Source organism: Ailuropoda melanoleuca, chromosome 4 (assembly GCF_002007445.2).
Source record: "Ailuropoda melanoleuca isolate Jingjing chromosome 4, ASM200744v2, whole genome shotgun sequence".
Taxonomy (NCBI): domain Eukaryota; kingdom Metazoa; phylum Chordata; class Mammalia; order Carnivora; family Ursidae; genus Ailuropoda; species Ailuropoda melanoleuca.
The window spans coordinates 91783161-91803601 of record NC_048221.1 but is presented as its reverse complement, the minus strand read 5'-3'; the positions used below and the strand labels follow the sequence as shown (position 1 = coordinate 91803601).

Genomic DNA, 20441 nt, shown 5'->3' with positions numbered 1-20441 from the left:
GATACCACCAGACTCAAAGCAAGGCCCCTGATCTTTCTCCCAATTATTGCCACTAGCCCCTATTGCTTCCAGTTTGAAGCTGGTCAAAATTTATCTGGCACCCTTCTCCACCATGCCTATTCTCCAGTCTGTTGTATTATCAAAAACATGTCTTTTCGGGGCGCCTGGGTGGCACAGCGGTTAAGCGTCTGCCTTCGGCTCAGGGCGTGATCCCGGCGTTGTGGGATCGAGCCCCACATCAGGCTCCTCTGCTATGAGCCTGCTTCTTCATCTCCCACTCCCCCTGCTTGTGTTCCCTCTCTCACTGGCTGTCTCTATCTCTGTCAAATAAATAAATAAAATCTTTAAAAAAAAAAAAAACATGTCTTTTCAGTTTGCCCTGACTTCTGGGAAATCTTTTAGTTTTGCCATTAATTTTGTCCCTCAACTCCACTGAGAAACACCCAGCTCTCAGGATGCTTCTGAACAGACAGGGCTTCGATGGACTGACCCTTCTGGTCAAAAGAGCCAATGACCCAATGAAGGGTGGGTTCCATGGTATTAGACAGGTTCAAGAGATCAAAAAGCAAAGGGAATTTGAAAATCTTTTGCTGCCCTATAAAACAATTAATGTTGGGCACATGGGAGTGCCTGCTCTATTTAAAATGGTAAGTGAGGGGTGCCTGGGTAGCTCAGTCGGTTAAGGGTCTGCCTTCAGCTCAGGTCATAATCCCAGAGTCCTGGGATCGAGCCCCCACATCAGGTTCCCTGCTCAGGGGGAAGCCTGCTTCTCCCTCTCCACCCCCCTACTCATGCTCTCTCTCACTATCTCTGTCTCTCTCTCTCAAATAAATAAAACCTTTTTTAAAAAGTAAAAAAATAAAAAATAAAATGGTAAGTGACCCGCCACTATCCCCACATCGACCAGAATTTTTTCTCTCTTTCTTTGCTTTAATTTTTTTCCACTGGGCTCATTCCATCATAAGCAGTCAGTTGTCAGTCTCCCCCATTAGACTGTGAGGTGTACGCAGGCTTGTTCTTTTCTGGATTCTCGGTTCCTACAATAGTTCCTGGCTCATAGCAGGTACTCAATAAATCTGTTGTGACATCTCACAAGGCAGTATCAGAATTAAATGCAACAAGAGGAATAACTCTCTATACCCCTGACGACTTCCTTTGGGTGGAAGAACAGAGAGTTATTGTGCTATAAGTAGGGAGAGGGAAGCTTGTTCTAAATTTTTTCCTGCCCCAAATAAAGAAAAACATAGCATGAATATAATGAAATTCTTCTCTCTGTCTTTTGTGCAACGTTATAACACCGGTGATCACAGAGAGAGGGCCCTGGTTAGGAAGGACATTTCCTCTGCCAACATCGGTCCCTGAGAATCATCTGGCATACGAGCATGACCAAAAGAGGAACTAAAAAAGTCTCTACATCATAATACAAAGGCTTGCCTCACTTTAAGTTGGATGACTTGAGAATGATGGCTCTTTTAGGAAACCTTTAGGAAAATGGTTCCCTACCTAATTATCGCTTTAGAATTGCTGTTCTTATGAGACATGTAAGTGTAAGCAAGTGTAAGTGATAATGAGATACTGTAGCAGAGCGATCTTCAAGGGTACTGGGCTTTTGGTGCAAAGCCCACAGTGATCTTCAGCCAGGCCTCTCAGTAGGATTGCCCTTGGCAGAAAATTCAGGCTTTGGGACCCATGTTACCATGGACTGTTGCATCCCTTGAACTATGCTGGGAAAGGGACTCTCCTAGGACTAGAAGAATCTTGTGGGGAAGGAGGTGGGGTTTTCTCAGAGAGGAGAGACTAAAAAATAACCTCTTCCTTTGAGGAGGAAGGGAGATGGACAGAACATCAGATAAAAAAGCAAAGGAGTGCCCACTAGGAAGGAGGCCACCTGGAAGAGCTGAACTTTAAAAAAAAAAAAATTGTTTTTCTTTGTTTTCTATAGTAGTAGCCAGTTTTAGGGTTGATTTCTACATTATAATTTCCCCTAGTTATCCCCAAATGTGAAACATCTACATGGCACTAACTATATATCAGTCACTATACCAAATGCGCCAAATCGATTTCTTTCTTTCATCCTCACTATTCTCATCATTGTCCCCATTTCACAGATAAAGAAACAGAGGCAGGAAGAAATGAAATAACTTGATCACAGTTGCACAAATAGAAAGTGGCAGGGCCAGGATTTGGAGCAGGGCAAGCTCGCTCCAGACCAGGCACTCTAAGCTCTTGGCTACATTGCCTTCTTTGTCATTTCTCATGCGCACGCTGCCTTGTGCGAGTGGTAAGGAAGGGGTTCAGGGAAGGGGCGCTTGCCCAGGGGACTGGTGGCCTCCCCTGCTGTGTCAGTGAGGCAGCAGCAGCCTGGCTGCACCACCAGACCAGCAGCTCTGGAGTTCCTGGCGGGGCTGGGGCTGGAAAAGGAGCAGGAGACAAGGAGAAGCAGCTTCAGTGTGCTAGACTCACACAAACCCAAATTCCCCTTGAAACTCCCCTTGCCCCAGACGCACTCGAGGAAGGGAACTCTTGCCTGGGCAGAAGCATCCTCCGGGGTGCTGCTAACATGCGCAGTAGAGGACTTTCAGCTCCTGACATGTGCTAAGGGCTCCGTAATTCGCGGCTGTCATTTCTTATTAGGTCGTGTCGCACTCTGTGTGACTGTTGACTGTGGACCATTTTTGACCTACCAACGTGGCGATTTCACATCGCTCAGTGTGCACTGTAACTGTTCATTTTCATGTCCCACTCAGCTTCGGAAACCGAGCTCCTTTTAGTGAGCAGGGATGCTGTGCTTTGCAGAGCCCAGCGGAATGCCTGATGCCAAGCACGCACTCACGTGAGGCTTACCGGCTGCCGCGAGCGCGCACCCACTTAGTTGGCCTGCTAGCTGATGAAGGTGAGGCTAGTACAGGTTCACTAGCTACGTACAGAACTATGATGCATTCTTCCTCGGTTGGTTCGTTAGCGAGCTGACACTACCATCCAGAAGTAAGACGGGAAGGTAATGTACCTCTGTCCCCACTTTTGTCGCCTACCTGGAATGACTTCAAAGACAAACTTTCCCGCCTCTTCTGGGTTCGTGGCAATCTCCTTGATCGTGCTTCCTGGTAGGTACATGCAACCCTGAAAGATCAGAAGTTAGCCCTGTAAATACGCAGCGACTTTGTCACCTAAAATTAAGTTGAAGGATAGACAGGATAATGATGGGACGAAGGAGGAAGATAGGTAGGTGGAGAGGAATATGGCAAGCTAGCATCCCAGTTTTTAATGGGGCCCTTCTGCTGTTCAAGCCTCTGCCAGATTAAGCAACAGCTATCTGAGAGCAAGCGAGGTGCCTAGAGAGAAAAGAACAAGGTCCTGACAGAAGAGTGAGGGAAGAGGATGCCATCAGCAACACTTGCCTCTTCCCCCTTTTCCAAGGACCTGACTTCCTGGCCAAACCAGACATCTGATCTTTGTAAGCAGGGAAGAGACTGGTATGCCTCACAGAGGTCGTATGGTGGACAGTCTAACTGCCCGGCTGCCAGAGATTCCACTGGGGCTGAACCACAGGGAGCCAGCCATTCAAGAAGATAGAGCTCTTAGTAGCAGCAAGAGCTGCTGAGCGGCACATTTCAAGGGTCTGTCCCTTCACTAAGCACGCTGAATATGTTATCCATTTAGTCCTTCCAACAATCCTCCCAGCCAGGTGTCATGCACATTTACAAGTGAGGAACCCGGGAATCAGAAAGGTACTATAATCTGCCTAATGTCACAGAGCTAGTAAGTGACAGAATGGTAATTCATCTCAGAAGTGAGTTAAAGCTGAGGTGGTGGGGACCCATCAGCCTCGTGTCCCTGGAAGTAGGCAGGAGGATCCTGGATCCATGGAAAAGAGTGAGGGTGCAGAAGGATATGTGACCTCTTACATGTGAATGTGTTATCAGTCACTTCCTCCATGTATGTGCTCAGTGCCTCAGCACTGACGTGCACCATCACATGCAATACCTCATTAGATCCCCACAACAGCTCCGTACCATAAGCCTGGTGACTTGGCCCCTTCTACGTTGCAGAAGAGGAAATGGATACTGTGGAAGTCTAAGCGACTGCACCAAGGGACATAGCTTCTTTGTCCTAGAGTTGGCTTGTCCGAATGTACATCTCACTGGCCGTGACAGATGACGTGTCTGATTCTAGCTAAGTAAACATATGCGTCTTTAGAACAGAGCGTCCGTGAAGTGGATTGGCATCAGAAAACCCCTTAACATCAAAAACAGAGAGGCAGGCTTGACAATTCCCTGAGCAAACAAAACCAGTTTAGTGACACCAAGTTCAATTTCGCTTACTTTGCGAGACACACTTGACCTGGATCATTTCTTGCTTATGCCTCTGGAAATCATAAGCAAAACTTGAACCGTAATCACTGACTCGTTTCCTATCATTTAAGGAAATGTGGGTGAGCATTGGAGAGAGGCAGAGAGAGAGGGAGAGAGAGAATCTGAAGCAGCTCTGCACTGAGCAGGACTGGATCTCACAACCCTGACAGCATGACCTGAACCGAAATCAAGAGCTGGACGCTTAACTGACTGAGCCACCCAGGCTCCCCTAAGGAAATTCTCACATTATAACCAATCACGATAAAGAATAAACAGTCACTGCTTTCTCACTTAGAATGCTGCTTTATAACAATATATCCCTGAGCCTCACTCCACGTTTTTGGTTTAAGTGCTTCTAGTTCGCAAACTGTCTTTTTGGTGTATGCACAATAAATTTTTACTAATTACTACTTGGGTGAGTCTTTGGTCTTACTTCTGTTATTTCTGAACTTTTGAGAGTATAAGGGCAAGAGTCTTAATGAACTCTCAGATCAGCTCAGGAGCATAAAAGAATAAATGCTTCTTAAGAGTCTAGAAATAAAAATGTTTAAGACCGAGTAAGAAAAAGAGTAGAAGAAAAAGAAGAAAAGGAGGAGGAGGAGAAGAGGTGAAGGGGGCAGAATGGAAGGAGGAAGGAGGAAAAAAAAGAGAAAGTATTTATCTATATAAGGGAATTCTTCATTTTTCTACATTTCTCTAATTTCATTACTTGGAAATAACCTCAAACCTACATGGTTCTCATCATCTTTAAATAATATCAATGGCCTCGGGGGGAAAAAATGACCCTGAGATTGTGCAACTGGGCTTCTTTGCCTGAGTTATGGCACCAGAATAAAAAGCCATGTTACTTTTAGACGAGAAGGAGCACCGCCTGGCAGAAGAAGAGGAAAGTACAATTTCAGAGGTGTCTGCCTCTCCTAAAGACCTCTCTTATTTGATATGCCCAAATCACGTTCATCCAAACACAGTAAAAATGAAATGCAAAATATGTAAGTACCATTTATGGAGCAGTTACTAGGTGCCAGGCTCAGTGCTAAATGCCCTGAATATATCATCACATTAAATCCTCATAAGAACTCTCTGAAGGACAGACTGTTATTTTCCCCACTGGAGACATGAGGAAGTAAGGGTCAGAGGAGAGGTTAATTAGCTGATCCAGGCTCACAGTGCTACTTAATAAGAATGCTATGATTCAAACCCCAGTCAGGGGGATTTCAGAATGACAAGTAAGGCTTTACTTTCAAGTCCCATTTACTTTGGGGGAAGAAGTAACCATCAGAGTTAAACTTATTCACACCAAGACATAAATGACACACTTGCAAGCCCTTGCAAGCTCATCTTGAGCGCAAGAGTCTTGAACCGTCATAAATGAAGAGGAGAGGGGGAAGCCATAAGAGAGACAGTAGTGGGGGCGGGGACATGATGGGGAGGGGGGAATGGCTCTGGACAGGGAAGGTGCAAGTTGCCACTTTCCCCCACACTGCAAGTGGACTCTGTACAAAGAAGGAAGAAGGAGGCCACACGTCCTACTGAAATGAAGCAGGGCAAACAGCCTTGTCGGTGTGACGCTAGAGCCCACGTACAGTGGCTCTCGAGAATGAACGGTCATGTTTTCAGGAGCAATGTGAGCCAGTTGTTCAACACAGCCATTATCAAAAGTTAAATTACATTTTAATATAATGTGTTTAATATTTTATTTTAAAAATAAAGGTAATAATACTTGGAGTTCATCGCTTCCTATTTACTTCCTATATTTTACTGTTACATCTGTTCATGTGGCTATTTACACCTGTTCTATTTGTGTGGTTAAAATGCTATAGAACACTGTGCTTGGCACATCTCTTCTCAACTCTGTCTTCAGTGATGTCATGTCGGGAGCAGCCATGCTGGGGTATTCACACCACGGAAATTGGCTAATGGTGCCTCACGATCAGCTCGGCCACCAGAGAGTCATTTGTGAAACACTTCCCTGCCGATGACAGCCAGCCACCTGCGGTAACGTCCCAGAAAAGGAGGGAGATGAGACAAGGGAACAACGAAGGTAGGATTGTCCAGAACCATCATTGCAGCAGGGACTTGAGGGCAGGTTGCTGAGGTCCTGGTTTAAACAATTTCCCTGGCAAAGAACCTTTTGGAATGAGTTATATCAAGCTAAATCAAAGATTTACAGAGCATTATACTATTAAAGCTGGACAGACCCTGCTGAGACCTCAGGGGAAAAAATGCACAGACTCCTTTCTGTCCAGCCCCAAGCTGTCCGGGAAGCAGGCACAGGAGTCCATCAGAGAGGGTTCCATCATCTGTTTAATCATTCTCCTTTGTTGGACATTAAGTTCAAAGTTTCTCATTATAAACAGCACTGCACGTATCTTATTTCTCTTGGATCACTTCCTAAAAATAAAATGACTCGGGGCGCCTGGGTGGTGCAGTCGTTAAGCTTCTGCCTTCGGCTCAGGGCGTGATCCCAGCGTTCTGGGATCGAGCCCCACATCAGGCTCCTCTGCTATGAGCCTGCTTCTTCCTCTCCCACTCCCCCTGCTTGTGTTCCCTCTCTCACTGGCTGTCTCTCTCTGTCAAAATAAATAAATAAAATCTTAAAAAAAATAAAATAAATAAAATAAAATGACTCGGTGTAAGCATATGATACTTTTTTGGCTCTTAGAAATCTGGCCAGATGGCTTTCTAGAAAGTTTGCACCAGCTTATATGCATATCATCAGTGTACATGAGGGCCTTTTTCACCTGACTGCTCCAAGATTACTGGAGTTTCTGTCTGAGATTTTTTTTTAAGGGATAGAATTGTGCATGTTCTTTTTAAGTTTATAACTAATTTATAACATAGAAAAATTGCAAAATGAACAAAAAAGAGGAAAATTAAAAATTGTCTGAAACTCCAATGTTCAGAAGAGATAACCACTATTAACAGGTCTTTGTATTTCTCTCCCAGCTGTTTTCCCATAAATTCACATTCATTAGTTTTTCCCTCAACAATAGGATTAGTTAGATATATCATCCTCTGTTGTAAAGTGGCCATTTTTGCTTTTGTTTTCAAAACAATATTATGGATATCTTACTATTTCAAATAGGATTGATTTAGGGCATAACAGCAGAATTGTATTCTATTGTGTTAGTATAGAGAAGTTCCTTGATAAAAACTTAGCCCCTACCTCTGGGCATCATTTTTAACATCACTATTATAAACAATACGGTAGTGAAAATCTGTTCAGGTAAATTAAATTATCTACATCAGTCTTCGGGCAACTGGGTGGCTCAGTCAGTTAAGCAACTGCCTTTGGTTCGGGTCGAATCTCGGTGTCCTGGGATCCAGCCCTGCGTTGGGCTCCCTGCTCAGCAGGAAGTCTGCTTCTCCCTCTGTACCCAGCCCGCCAAGCTTGTGCTCTCTCTCTCTTAAACAAGCCTGTGCTCTCTCTCTCTCTTAAACAGCCACTTTGGTTAAATTCCTAGAATTAGAAATGCAGGGTCAAAGAGTTTGCATTTTTAAAAGCATATATTACCCTCTAGAAAGGTGGTACAGATTTTCATTTCCATCAGCTGTGCATTAGAATTCCTATTTCCTGTCCTTACTAACACCGAAATTTCTAGAAAAGCTTTGCTAATTTGATAAGGGGACAGTGATGTCTCATTAGATTACATTGTATGTCTTTAATTATTACCGAGACTAAACTTTTTTATATACATGTATTGGTGATTACATTTTTTTGGTAAATTGTCCATTTGCAGTCACTTTTCTATTGAGCTATTTGGACTTTTTTTCATAGATTTGAAAGAATACTTTAAATATTAAGAATATTTGTTTACCATACACACATATACAATATTTTCCTTCTTATTATTTGCCTTTTCACTTTATGATGTTGGTTTTTAAGGTACATACAGATATTTTTATTTATGTAATTAAATTAGCCTTTCCCTTGTGCTGTCTTTGTCGCTTACACTACGCTTGAAAGACACCTGCTTTCCAAAGATTATGCAGATAACCAAATTTTCTTCTAGGACTTTCATGAACTCACTTTTTTTTTTTTTACATGTAAGTCGTTAGTCCATCCAGAATCATGAATGGTATGAAACTTAGCATAGAAATATGCTTTTATTTTTCCCCAAGAATTTAGCTCGTGTCTGTAACTTTCATGTCCTTTCTAGATGTTTGCAATGTCTGTGAATCCCAAAACAATGTTAAACGATAGCATTAAAAAAATGCTTTATTTTTAAGAGATTTCCTTTATCTTAATGAAATAATTATGGATAGGTAAAAAGTCTACAAGGATGCCCATTTAACTCTTATTTGTAATAATAATATAAAAATATCAGCCCAGGGGCGCCTGGGTGGCACAGCGGTTAAAGCGTCTGCCTTCAGCTCAGGGCGTGATCCTGGCGTTCTGCGATCGAGTCCCACATCGGGCTCCTCTGCTGGGAGCCTGCTTCTTCCTCTCCCACTCCCCCTGCTTGTGTTCCCTCTTTCACTGGCTGTCTCTATCTTTGTCAAATTAAAAAAAAAAAAAAATCTTAAAAAAAAAAAAATATCAGCCCAAATTCTCTACTAATTTTCATCAGAAAATTAGTTAAATAAATAATAGAATATCTATAGGATAGATTATCCTCCACAATTAAGAATTACATTATAAAAGAATATTCAATAATAATAATAATTCATGACTTATTGTTAATTTTTAAATTAAAGAATATTATACTAATTTGCATATAGAATAGATGAGTTTCTAAATGTGTGTGTACAGAAAGAACTGGAAGAAGTGAGAATTCAGGTGCCTATTTTTGCTAATGGGATCGTTTTCATTCTCTGCTTTGTGTTCTTCCACCTCTTCCAGTTTCCTACCAGGCACACACGCAGCTTTTGTCATCAAAGTATCCATATCTATATACAGTAAAATCTTCTTTCTAATACATTATCATTTCATCCCTAAAAGCTTTTTTTAAAACATTTTATATCTGAAATGAGTATTGGATTTTATCAGATGGCCACAATTTAGGGGTTGTGCAGTTTTTCCTTATTTGACTTATTGATCTCAACCTATTGATCTGATGTATTATATTAATAGATTTCCTTTAAAAAAAAAAACATACTTTCATCCTAGAAGAAGCTTTGCCTAATTATCCCAGGCTACTGTATCCCTGGAAGGATTTTGAGTTTCCTCCTTCAGAAGCAAAGGAGAGAAGCTAGGACCTCCAATAATTTATTTAACCTTTGACAGCAGTTCATGCTTTCCCAAAACATTTTTTTTACACATGCTTCATATCATTTGACCTTGTGATAAGTGCAGGCCAGATATGATTGTCTCATTTTACAAAAGAGGAAAGAGGAGTCCAGAAAAACTAAATAGTTACCTGGCCAGTTTCCTGGCAGAAAAGCCAGGGAAAAACACAAGCTTGGACATACTGTACCTCTCACCATCTATACCTCATGGAAGCAAACCCACTGAGCTGTCCTTCCTGCTGATAACGCCACCTCCCTCCTGCAGATGGGAAGACTTGCTGCATCGGCTTCTCCTGCACCAGTCACCACCATCCTAGCCTATGACTGCTGGGCTCTGATAGGGCCTGGCCTGTTCATAAAGTTAAAGGAAGTCTGGTTACCATGTACAGGTCACTGAGCCAGAACCCAGTCTGTGGTGGGGTCTCTGGCCCTTCTCCAGCCTTTGCAGTGACAGACACTCAAGTGGAGGGCCTGGTTAACCAGGTGCTGCTGATGTGTCGCAGATCCCCAAGCCTGTTCTTAAAGAGAATTGTCCTCTTCCAAAATGGCTGTCTTGTTTCTTTATGTCCCCTGTCATCCACCCCCAATATCCTTACTCTTCTGGGGGCTTTTTTTCTGGAAGCAGAAGATTCTAGAGTCTGTCTTCCCTAATAAGTTCCTTCTGGCCAAGCTCACTCTCCGACCTCCACAGACATGAGCTCTAGATGGGATGGCCAGTAGTCCTGGTTGCTCCAAGACACGCAGTTTACACCTGAGGTCCCAAGGTAATGTTAATAGCACACCCTTTCACTTTCATGCACCATCATGGCCACGAGGAATCACTAGTCCCAAGATTTAGGACTCTATCTGGAAATCCTGTTTGCTGTACTTTGAAAGTATACCAGGAACCTGATCACTTTCCTCCAGCCCACAACCCCCAATGACATCCTGAACAACATAACCTCTCCCCTAGATTACCCTCGTGCCTCCTTCCTCTGGCCCTGAATCTGTTTTGAACACTGTAGCCAGAGCCATCTTTTTACAGCATAAGTCAAAGAATGTCCGCTTTCTGCTGGGAAACTTGCAATGCCTCCCCATAGCCCTCAGCATAAACCCTCAAGTCCTTACAGGGGTCTTCTTCTTTGCTACCTGCCCTGTGATCCTACACCCCGCCCTCCTCTCTCTGACCCCATGCCCTTTGGTCCACTCATTCCCTAGCTCTGTTGGTCCCACACAAGGAGAATACCTCCTTGGTATTCTCAGCATGCAGCAGACATGCTCCACCATCGCACCTTTGCAACGGCCTTCCTCTCTGCATGAAGTGCTCTTTCCCCCGAGATCCACCTGGCTAACTGCCTCTACTCCTTAATCACACTGACCACCTTTTGTAAAATCATATTACCTCCCCAAACGCTTGATCTCCCCTTAGCCCGTTCTTTTTTTTTTTTTAAATCTCATGGAACATGTCATTTTTTAACAAACCACATACTCTCCCTATTTATTATTTTCTGTCTGTCCCCTTACCTTCTAAGTTCCACAGGCAGGGATTTTCATCTGTTTTACTCACTGGTTGATTTTAAGTACAAAGAACAATGTCTGGTACGTCATAGACGCTCAATAAATGTTGTTCAAACAAATCAATTTGCCTGAAGGCAAATCCGCTGTCTCTGAGCCCTCACACTCAGCGTCACCATCAAGACCGTGTCACCAGCCTTGACTTAAGGCCTGAGTTTAGGAAGCTCCGCAGTGCTCCCCTCGAAGATCAGCCCAGGAGGATCACCCCGTCCTCTCCGCGACTCAGTTTATGCATCTAAACCCTGGTGGAAAGGAGAGAAGGAACGCCTCTCCGACCCACACGCATCTAGTCCTAGGGAGAAGGCCTGCGGGTGTCCCCCCAGTGGGGACCAGCAGTCCGGCCGGTACCTGCGGCTTCGTGTCCTCCTCGTCCTTGTAGTAGTAGAGCTGCTGCGCGCGCAGCACGAAGTATCTCTGCTGCCAGTTCTTCACGATGGACCTCTGCTTCTTCAGCCAGCCCATCTTGATGGGCCTCTCCAGCGGGTTAGGGGCGGTGGGCTGGTGGAGTGCGGCCATCTGCTCGCCGGTCATCACACTCCGGGACCGAGCTATGGAGAGGAACAGACAGGCAGGCTGGCTGAGGGACATGGAGCGGCGCGCGGGGGGCGCGGGGGGCGCCGAGGCCACAGAGGAAGCCCCAGGGGCCGAGAAGCTGGCTGCGCCCCAGCAGGGCCCGGCTCAGGGGGCCAGGCCGGCCGGAGGGACGAGGCCCCGAGCGGCCGAGAGGCAGCCGAGCGGCCAGCCCCGGGCGCGGGCCGGCCAGGGACCGGGAAGCCGGCGACAGCCAGGGGCCCGAAGCACACGCAGTCCGGCGCCCGGCGCCGGCCCCGTCATTCTGCAGAGAAAAGAGGCTGGCTGGAGCCTTCTGAAGAGGAAGTGGCCGCAGCATCTGACAAAAGGTGCTTCCTTTTTCCTGCGTGGGAGTCGGTATCTGACAAGAGAAAGAGAAAACAGTGCCCGCTCAGAGGGTTCGGGCAGCCCTAGGCGGCTGCAGAGGCAGCCGGAAGCCGGCCGGCCACTGCCCCCGAGCAGGAGCTGGAGCGGGCCCGGGCCTCCCCCCCAGACCCGAGACCCCGGCCGCACCACGCACGCAGCGTGCGGGAAGCTGGCCCACCTGAGTGCTCCTGCCCAGTGTCATCCATTGCCGCGCTGTCCCCAGCCCTCCGAAAGTGTTCACAGCCCTGTATGCTCGACCAGGGGCCTGCCTCCCTGTAGCTGCCTTCCTCCCACGGGATCAGTCGGGTGGGTCCTTCCCTGCGCTGACGACGCACAAGGACGGCAATGGAACACGAAGCCGCCAGCAGAACACAGAAGGGGAATTTGAATCCAGACCCTCATGTTTTCACACCACACAGCTGCTGTCACTGGATCAGGTCCAGGAGTCCACAGCCCGTCCCCAGGGTACCTCCCGGCCAGGGTAACTGTCTCCTTTCCTTCCCTCCACAGCAGCCGGTTCTCAGGCCTGTGGTCTGGCTGGATATGTCCTCTGAGCCCCACCTCCTTTCTTTTCCGGCCAGTTCTACAGTGCCACATCAGAGTGCCAACCCTGATTATGTGCTGTCACACACACACACACACACACACACACACACACACACACCCCAGTGCCTGCATTCCTGTCCTTGCTGGAAGAAGTCTCTGTCTTACAGCCCCTTTGTTCAGCTTTTGTGGGTCTCTGGAACATTGGTGATGCAGCTGAACGCAGCCAACTTCACTTTGACCAGTTTCTCCCAGCCTGGTTGGAGACCAGTTCTTCCTTTCCTGGCTCTTAGACCCTTGAGTCCAGTACACAACTTCTTTGAGCCTCAGTTTCCTGGCTTGTTAAACTGGGTAATAACAGTCCCTACTCTATGGAATCATTGTGGAGATTAAACAAGCTAACATATATAAACATGTATAACTTGGACATATATAACTACTCCAAGGTCAGCAAAAGGTACTCGTTCATTTTATCATCAGATGGTATTGCTTCCACTACAAGGTTGAAGATCATCTCTGAGAGCTTCCTAAACTTCCCTGTGCATTTCCAAATGTCACTCCATCATTAAGCTTCCTCTCTTCCTTCTCTCCTATCTTTAATGCATTGAATCGACAACCTTTCCCATTGCTTTTGATTCCTTTCTATCTCCATGTAGGCCCATGGTTTTCAACCTTTCTTTCTGTTCATGGCATACTTTGAAATACCAGAATTTTATACGGCATCACAGACTAACTGTACTCAGAGTTACCACTATTTATGTGTTTTATCCTTCAGCCCTATATGACTGTCTGAAGATGACTCTGCTCCCTTGAGCCTCACAAGGAGCCTATGCTCCTGTCACATCCCTTACAGCTTGTAGTCATCCCTCACCTCCCACCAGGGACTGGAGAGGTCATACTATGTTGGACACCAGGGGACAAGGCATACTTGGTTCAACCTCCTCTTGGGCAGACATCATCACGACAGTGCGTAATCTCGGTTGTAGTAAAAAGTGATTTGACATTTCGATGACAATTTGGCAGCATGCTCGCAAAGCGTGCTTTATATCTGTGTGTCCTGGCACCCCAGTTAAGAATTTTATTTTAGATCTTGCTCCTCAATTAACAGCTGTCTTCACAATCTTCCACCTGTAGCTCGAACAACAGCCACACTGATCCCAGTCACGTACTCCAAGGCTGTATACAGGATCTAAAGGAACGACAGGAGGGTCTTGACAGGAATACAATGGGAGGAAGGAATTTGAAGAACTGTGTACAGCTCTGTGTCTCTCTAGATCAGAGACCGTAACTTGTGAAGACTCCCATCTGTCCTAGGAAGAGGGCAGATAGGAGGCAGAAATGAAAAAGAATGCTTCGCACCCGCAGTCTTTAGAGAAAATGGAAAAGTGAGGCATTCTGGCAAATTCAGGAATGTTCTCCTCAGCATAGCCCAGCCATTCTCCTGAAGCAGCATCAGAGTAGAGAGGGAGGGCTACCCTCCAAACAGGGCCATAATGAGGAAGCTTCACTTGGCTTCTGGGGTGATGCCACCAAATGAAGCCAGCCCAGGAAAGGAGAGAAACAAGCAGATGCCACACAGTTATGAGGTTATGGTTATGAGGACTCAGGCCTCCTGAGCCAAACCCAGAGACCCAGAGAAATTGTTAGAACCATGATAGAAAAAATTAAAGATCTTCAACAGCACTGAAGAAACAGGATGGGGGAAACAGAAGCCAAAAAGACACTATAGATTGAAGAGAATTAACTCCGCATGGAACTTGATTGCTGGGATATTATTCTGTGCTTAGTTCTGTGACATGTGTATGGTCTGTTGTGGCAAAAATGATGACAAAAACAAATACACAAAAACAAAGCCTCCTCTAGAAACATCTGTGTATTACAGAATGGCCTGGCAAAGGCAAGAGGAGGTACGAGGATCTTATGTTCTCAGACCTGGCCAAGAGGGCCTTGGACGCCCTTATGACTGGTAGGCAACTACCTCGTCTGCCTGCATATGGTCAAGGCCTTGACTAACCATCTTTTATATTCCAGAAATGATACCATTCACCCATACATCCACCCAACGCTTCTTGAGTACATGTTATCATCCTCATTGTGGGTGGTATGACTCTACACACAGGGTCATGCTTACAAGTTGGAGGGTGGATTGCTCAGTACAAGCCTCCACACTGCTAGAATTAGCCCCAAACACTGGGGAGGTGACAGCTGGGCCTCCAGGGAGCCAGTGACTAAGCAGGGGAGTTTTCTATCCACGTCAGAATCATCTCCCACCTTGGCCTTCAGCATTGCTATCAGTCAGACCTATCTTGAGATGCTTCAAACATCAGGGAAGGAAGCGTGGTGGGCTTTGAGTTTGACTTGTTTTTGGCTAAGTTTCCTTGTTAGTTCCTTTGAACAGTCTCTCTTCTTTGTGGGTGTGACTTGTTCCCAGATAAAGTAAACAAAGAAATCTGTTACTATTAATGGAGCTGTTTCTCATAATGAAAATAATAACTGTGATAAGCTTCACTTGTGAGCCAGTCACTGCACGCTGAGTGCACGCTCCCAGCCCTGTGGGAAGGAGATCGGAGCCAGGCTGTGGGCTGGAGAGGGGGCTGCAGGCAAACCAGGCAAGGCAGGAAGTCAGAAGGCAGTTGCTAAGCGTTTACAGAACACTCTGGGTAAGTGGGAAGGGAGGGCCTCAATAAAGTCAGAAACCCACCCTGACTTTAGCAGAGAGAGAAGAAAGAAGCCTCTCGGACTGTGTTGTCCCACACAGTAGCCACTTGCTATGAGTGGCTATGTAAATGTAGAATTAAAATATATTAAATTTAGTTCCTCAGTCACACCAGCTACATTACAAGTGCTTAGTAGCCCCGTGTGGCTCATGGCTATAGGATTGGACACCACAGATAGAGAACGTTTCCACCATCACAGAAAGTTCTATCGGTCATCACTTCCCAGAATTGGAGTGTTATCGTTACTAAGCATGAGACAAAAATGGGTTATAAATGGTGGGGCAGCATTTCATCAAATAGAAAATCAAGCTAGAGGTTCCTGAGAAGAAGTGGCTTAAGGGGGCAGAGCGAGAAGCTCAGCCTTGATCTGAGAGGTAATACGGAGCCATTTCATGTACCCTGGCAAGGGAGGCCCATGAGAAAATATAGATGAGTTCCATAATAGTAGCGTGTATGCCAAGTTTTAGTCTGCAGTCTGGGAGGGCACCAGAAAGAAAAGAAGAGAAATGGAAGAAGTGCCACATGCCCAGAGGATTCTGTTTCTGCCATAGAAGTTAGCTACTCTCTGCCCAAGTTAGAGCAAGAGAAAATTCAAGATAGAAGTATAAACAGAAGACTATGGACTCCGGAAAACAAACTGAGGGTTTTAGAAGGGAGGGGAGTGGGGGGGATGGGCTAGCCCGGTGAAGGGTACTAAGGAGGACACGTATTGCATGGAGCACTGGGTGTTATACGCAAACAATGAATCATGAAACACTACATCAAAAACTAATGATGTGCTGTATGGTGACTAACATAACATAAAAAAAAAAAAAGACTTGGTATGAAAAAGAAAAAGGAATGTGAAATATCTCATAATTTTCCTACTGATGAATATTGATGTGTTTTGGATATATTAGAACAAATATATTAAGATTTATGTGGGAAAAAAAGAAGTATAAACAGAGAAGTCAGCTTGGGAAGCATTATCACTTCCTTTCTTCATCTTCCCATCTTCTGACCCCTAACCCCCAAAATCATCAATCACAAAATCTTCTAGGGTCTACTTTTGAGATATTTCTTCTATCTGCTCTCAGCTCCACTTCAGTTTAGATTCTATTTTCGATAGCTCCAAATGTATGGGTGAGATGCTAATGGTTCATCCAAAGCTGGGTATTTTCTCAATATGTTGATATAAGTGGTGCATTTGTCTGGGAACCATGTTTAAATGGCTTTGAAAAGGGAGTAGAAATTACATGCTTCACCCCCAGAAACCCCCTCCTGAGCTGCAGACCCGTCTGTCTAACTGCCTGCACATACTTTGATGGGAATCTCAAGGTCACCCTGTTGCAGTTTCCCTTCCCCCCCCATCATTCCCTTCACCTTACACCCACAAACACACCCAAACCTGCTTTACCTTCAAAGATCTCCATGATGTGCTGTGAGGCATGTCTTCCCAGCCAATAAGCAAACCAGAAAGCTGCCCCATTCCACAGTCACCACAATCAACAACTCTCTCTCAGGTCCAGCCTTCCTCTCTACCCACTCACCTCCCTGCTTTTGTGGGCCCTTCTGTTCTTCCCTTGGATTTCCCCAATAGTTTCCTTATGTGTCTCTTCTATGCAGTCTCACCTCCAGTCCATTGGTGACATTGTCTATGACATGGTCCTTCTAAAACACAAATCTGATCACGTTACTCTCAAAGCCTCCCATGATCCTCCAGCATCTTCATCAGTAAAAGATGCAGGCTAAACTCCCTACCAGGGGTTCACAGTCTTGCGGTTTTCCTCCTGCATTTCCCACTCTTTCTACATGCGCATACTGCCCTTCCTTCATGACAACACGCTATCCTGTCTGCTGGAACATTCTCCCCACCCACCCCCAGTTTGACCTCTTGGAAAGCTCTTGTTCATCCTTCAAGACTTACTCCAGGCCACATCTTCCATGAGAAGCCTTCCTAGCCCAGGCAGACTCAGCCACTCCTTGGGCTCTATTCCCTCAACTGGGGACATGTCCATCAGAGCCCTTCTCATCCTGCCTGGTCCTTTCCCTTACTCTGTCTTCCCACTTCACAGAGGCTCGAAGGAGAGAAAGGGGGTCTGCCTTTGGCCTTGCTCACCCTTCTATCCCCAGCAGCTAACACAGTGCCTGAAAGAGAAGGCAGGGTGAAGTAAAGCACAGGCTTCTCTGTATGTAGCGTTGGGTGAGTCACCTTCTATCTCTGAGGGTCGGTTTCCTCCTCCGTGAAGTTATGATAATGATATGTACCATGTGGGCGGCTAGTCTATATGAATGAATGATGATAAGTGGAAAGGCCCAAGCCACTGTCTGTTTCTTAGAACATGGGCATTAAAGGAGGCTGTTATTATTAAAATGGACTCGATTTTATGTTAAATGAGAGAACAGACAGAAGAGACGAAAGAGAGAAGGGATGAAAGGAGGGAGAGAGAGGGAGAAAAGGAAAAAGAGAAGACTAGCTGGACATTGTACAACATTCCAGGTGCAAATCCAGAGGCCTTGTTTGGGTGGTGGTAGTGGAGAGGGACACAATAGGGGAGGCGGTTGTGAGGGGAACCACCAGACAAGGAGGAGTGGGAGGCGAAGACTTGTGTGAGACTTGGGGTGACCTCAAGTAAGGCAGCCTTCTCCATCCGTACATTGGCTGAGTGCCTGGTGTGCACCAGGACCCATGTCTGGCTCTTCGATGTAAGATCAGCTAGAGGCAACCCTGTCCTCAAATAGTTCTTGGGTCTGGGAGACCTGTTCGTAGAGGCAGGGAAGGAGCTCAGAGGACACAGTGGGTTTGAACAGGCAGGGAAATCCAGTTCTGGGCCTGGTTAGTTGTCAAGCTGGACCAAGAGCTGTAGACTTCACCAGAGCTCTGGTGTTGCCAGGTAAGGCCTGGGGATTAAGGAAGAGATCAGAGGGAGAGGTGCAAGTGAGAAAGCCAGAGATGGGAGTGCTGTGAAAATTTCAGATCTGAAAAGTAACACAACTTGAGACTTGTGAGGTTTCAAGTATTTAATGTGCACCCCGGCATAAAAAATGCATTCTACCACCCCGTTTCCAACGGTTGCCCCAATCTCAACCCTATTTCTTGATGACCTCAGCCCTGTCATACTCTTTGTATAAAATAGGGGGATTCATAATCAGTCATGAATCACAAAGTGTTAAAAGAGAGATGAGCATCTAGTTGAGGTTTTCTTTCTGGCAAAATCAGAATGAGAAAAGAGTAGCACTGATGAAAATGGAATGGAAGCTTAACCATCAAAAAGTAGGGTCCCAGGCCTATGACCCAGCCATTGCACTACTGGGTGTTTACCCCAAAGATACAGACGTAGTAAAGAGAAGGGCCATATGCACCCCAATGTTCATAGCTGCATTGTCCACAATAGCCAAATCATGGAAGGAGCCGAGATGCCCTTCAACAGATGACTGGATTAAGAAGCTGTGGTCCATATATACAATGGAATATTACTCAGCTATCAGAAAGAACGAATTCTCAACATTTGCTGCAACATGGACGGCACTGGAGGAGATAATGCTAAGTGAAATAAGTCAAGCAGAGAAAGACAATTATCATATGATTTCTCTCATCTATGGAACATAAGAACTAGGATGATCGGTAGGGGAAGAAAGGGATAAAGAAAAGGGGGGTAATCAGAAGGGGGAATGAAACATGAGAGACTATGGACTATGAGAAACAAACTGAAGACTTCAGAGGGGAGGGGGTGGGGGAATGGGATAGACTGGTGATGGGTAGTAAGGAGGGCACGTATTGCATGGTGCACTGGATGTTATACGCAACTAATGAAGCATAACTTTACATCGGAATCCGGGGATGTACTGTATGGTGATTAACATAATATAATAAAAAAAAAATCAAAAAAAAAAAAAAAAGTAGGGTCCCAGGGGCAGGGAGTTCCACCAATTTCTTCACCAATCTTAACACACCTTCTAAAAGAGCATCTGGCCAATTGAAGTTTCCTAATAAATATTTGTTAAATGAATAAAATCAACAATTTACAATGAAATGCAAGCCTCTATCAGATATTGCATATATGCAACAAATATTGGCCAGTTTACCTATTCATGGGATTTCTAGGCATGTTCACATGTGCACACTCAAGCAGAGTGGCCAACAGAAGATATAACCCCTGATCTGATCATAATGCACATCAATAGTGATATATTTCTTGAATATTTATCATGTGCCAGCCACAATGCAAACACTTTATAAATCTAGTTTCATTTAATGCTCACATGAACCCTTTATGGGAAGCACCATATCTGTCTTACAGACAAGGTCATCTCCATCTTACAGACAAGGAGCTGAAGCTCACGGAAGCGAAATGATTTGCCCCAGTTTTACTGCCAGAAATCTGTTTTCAAAGCCCAATACCCCTACCTAGGCTCCAGTGCCCACAGAGAAGCATGTATTCTAGAGGCAGAGACAGGCGCCTAAATTGGGAATCAAAGTGTAAGAGTTGCCAGGGTCAGACAGTAAGCGGGAAGTGAAGGAGAGACGGTACTCCCCTTCCTCTGGGCAAGGGACCAAAGCCACTATTCCCAACCCATCACGTGAGACACCTGCTTCAGCCTCTGTCCATTTTGCCTCCATACTATGCATAGACAATTTTGTGCTACTTTTCCTGTCCACCGTAGGCTCTGCAAGCCTCAATAGGTCTTGAAAAAAAAAAACAGTAAAAAAAATGGTACTGAAACCTCAAGCCCATCACTGAGGCTGTGCTGACACCCTGACAGGAAAATGGACATATTAGGTAGTCCTGCCATGTCTTACCAGCACTCTGCCCAAGCTCATTAGAAGAGACCTAAGGATTCTGACCAAAGCCCAATGTGGCCAAGGTGTGGGAGGGACGAGCTAACCCAGGCCAGCCCAGCACTCAGGCCCACACCACAGCCTGTGGCTGGCGGCCCACCCAGGCTAAGGATGGGACTGCTAGGGAGCCTGGGCAAAACAGCAGCCCCCCACCCCCATCATCACTGTCTCCCTGATGAACAGGGATCTGTACAGCCTTCCCTATACCCTGTACGCACGCACGCGCTCGCACACACACGTGAACGCAGACCTGCCTGTCTAGTTGCCAGACTGTGGGAACATGGCCCTCCT

The 20441-nt window shown here is 45.7% G+C and overlaps 1 protein-coding gene across 4 annotated transcripts in view; it reads right to left on the bottom strand.

Moving 5' to 3' along the window:
* ARHGAP25 (Rho GTPase activating protein 25) overlaps positions 1 to 20441 on the bottom strand; it is an 84173-nt gene that overhangs the window by 33747 nt on the left and 29985 nt on the right. Inside the window, exons 1-3 of one of the 4 annotated variants that reach the window (XM_034659243.1) lie at positions 12250 to 12621; positions 11484 to 12066; positions 3033 to 3120 (exon numbers count right to left, since the gene is read on the bottom strand). In XM_034659243.1, the coding sequence (XP_034515134.1) occupies positions 3033 to 3120; positions 11484 to 11723 (328 nt within the window). In that variant the 5' untranslated portion in view covers positions 11724 to 12066; positions 12250 to 12621. Of the gene's footprint in view, positions 1 to 3032; positions 3121 to 11483; positions 12226 to 12249; positions 12622 to 20441 lie in introns of those variants that run through there. The other 3 variants (XM_034659244.1, XM_034659241.1, XM_034659242.1) reach the window with 3 other exon arrangements.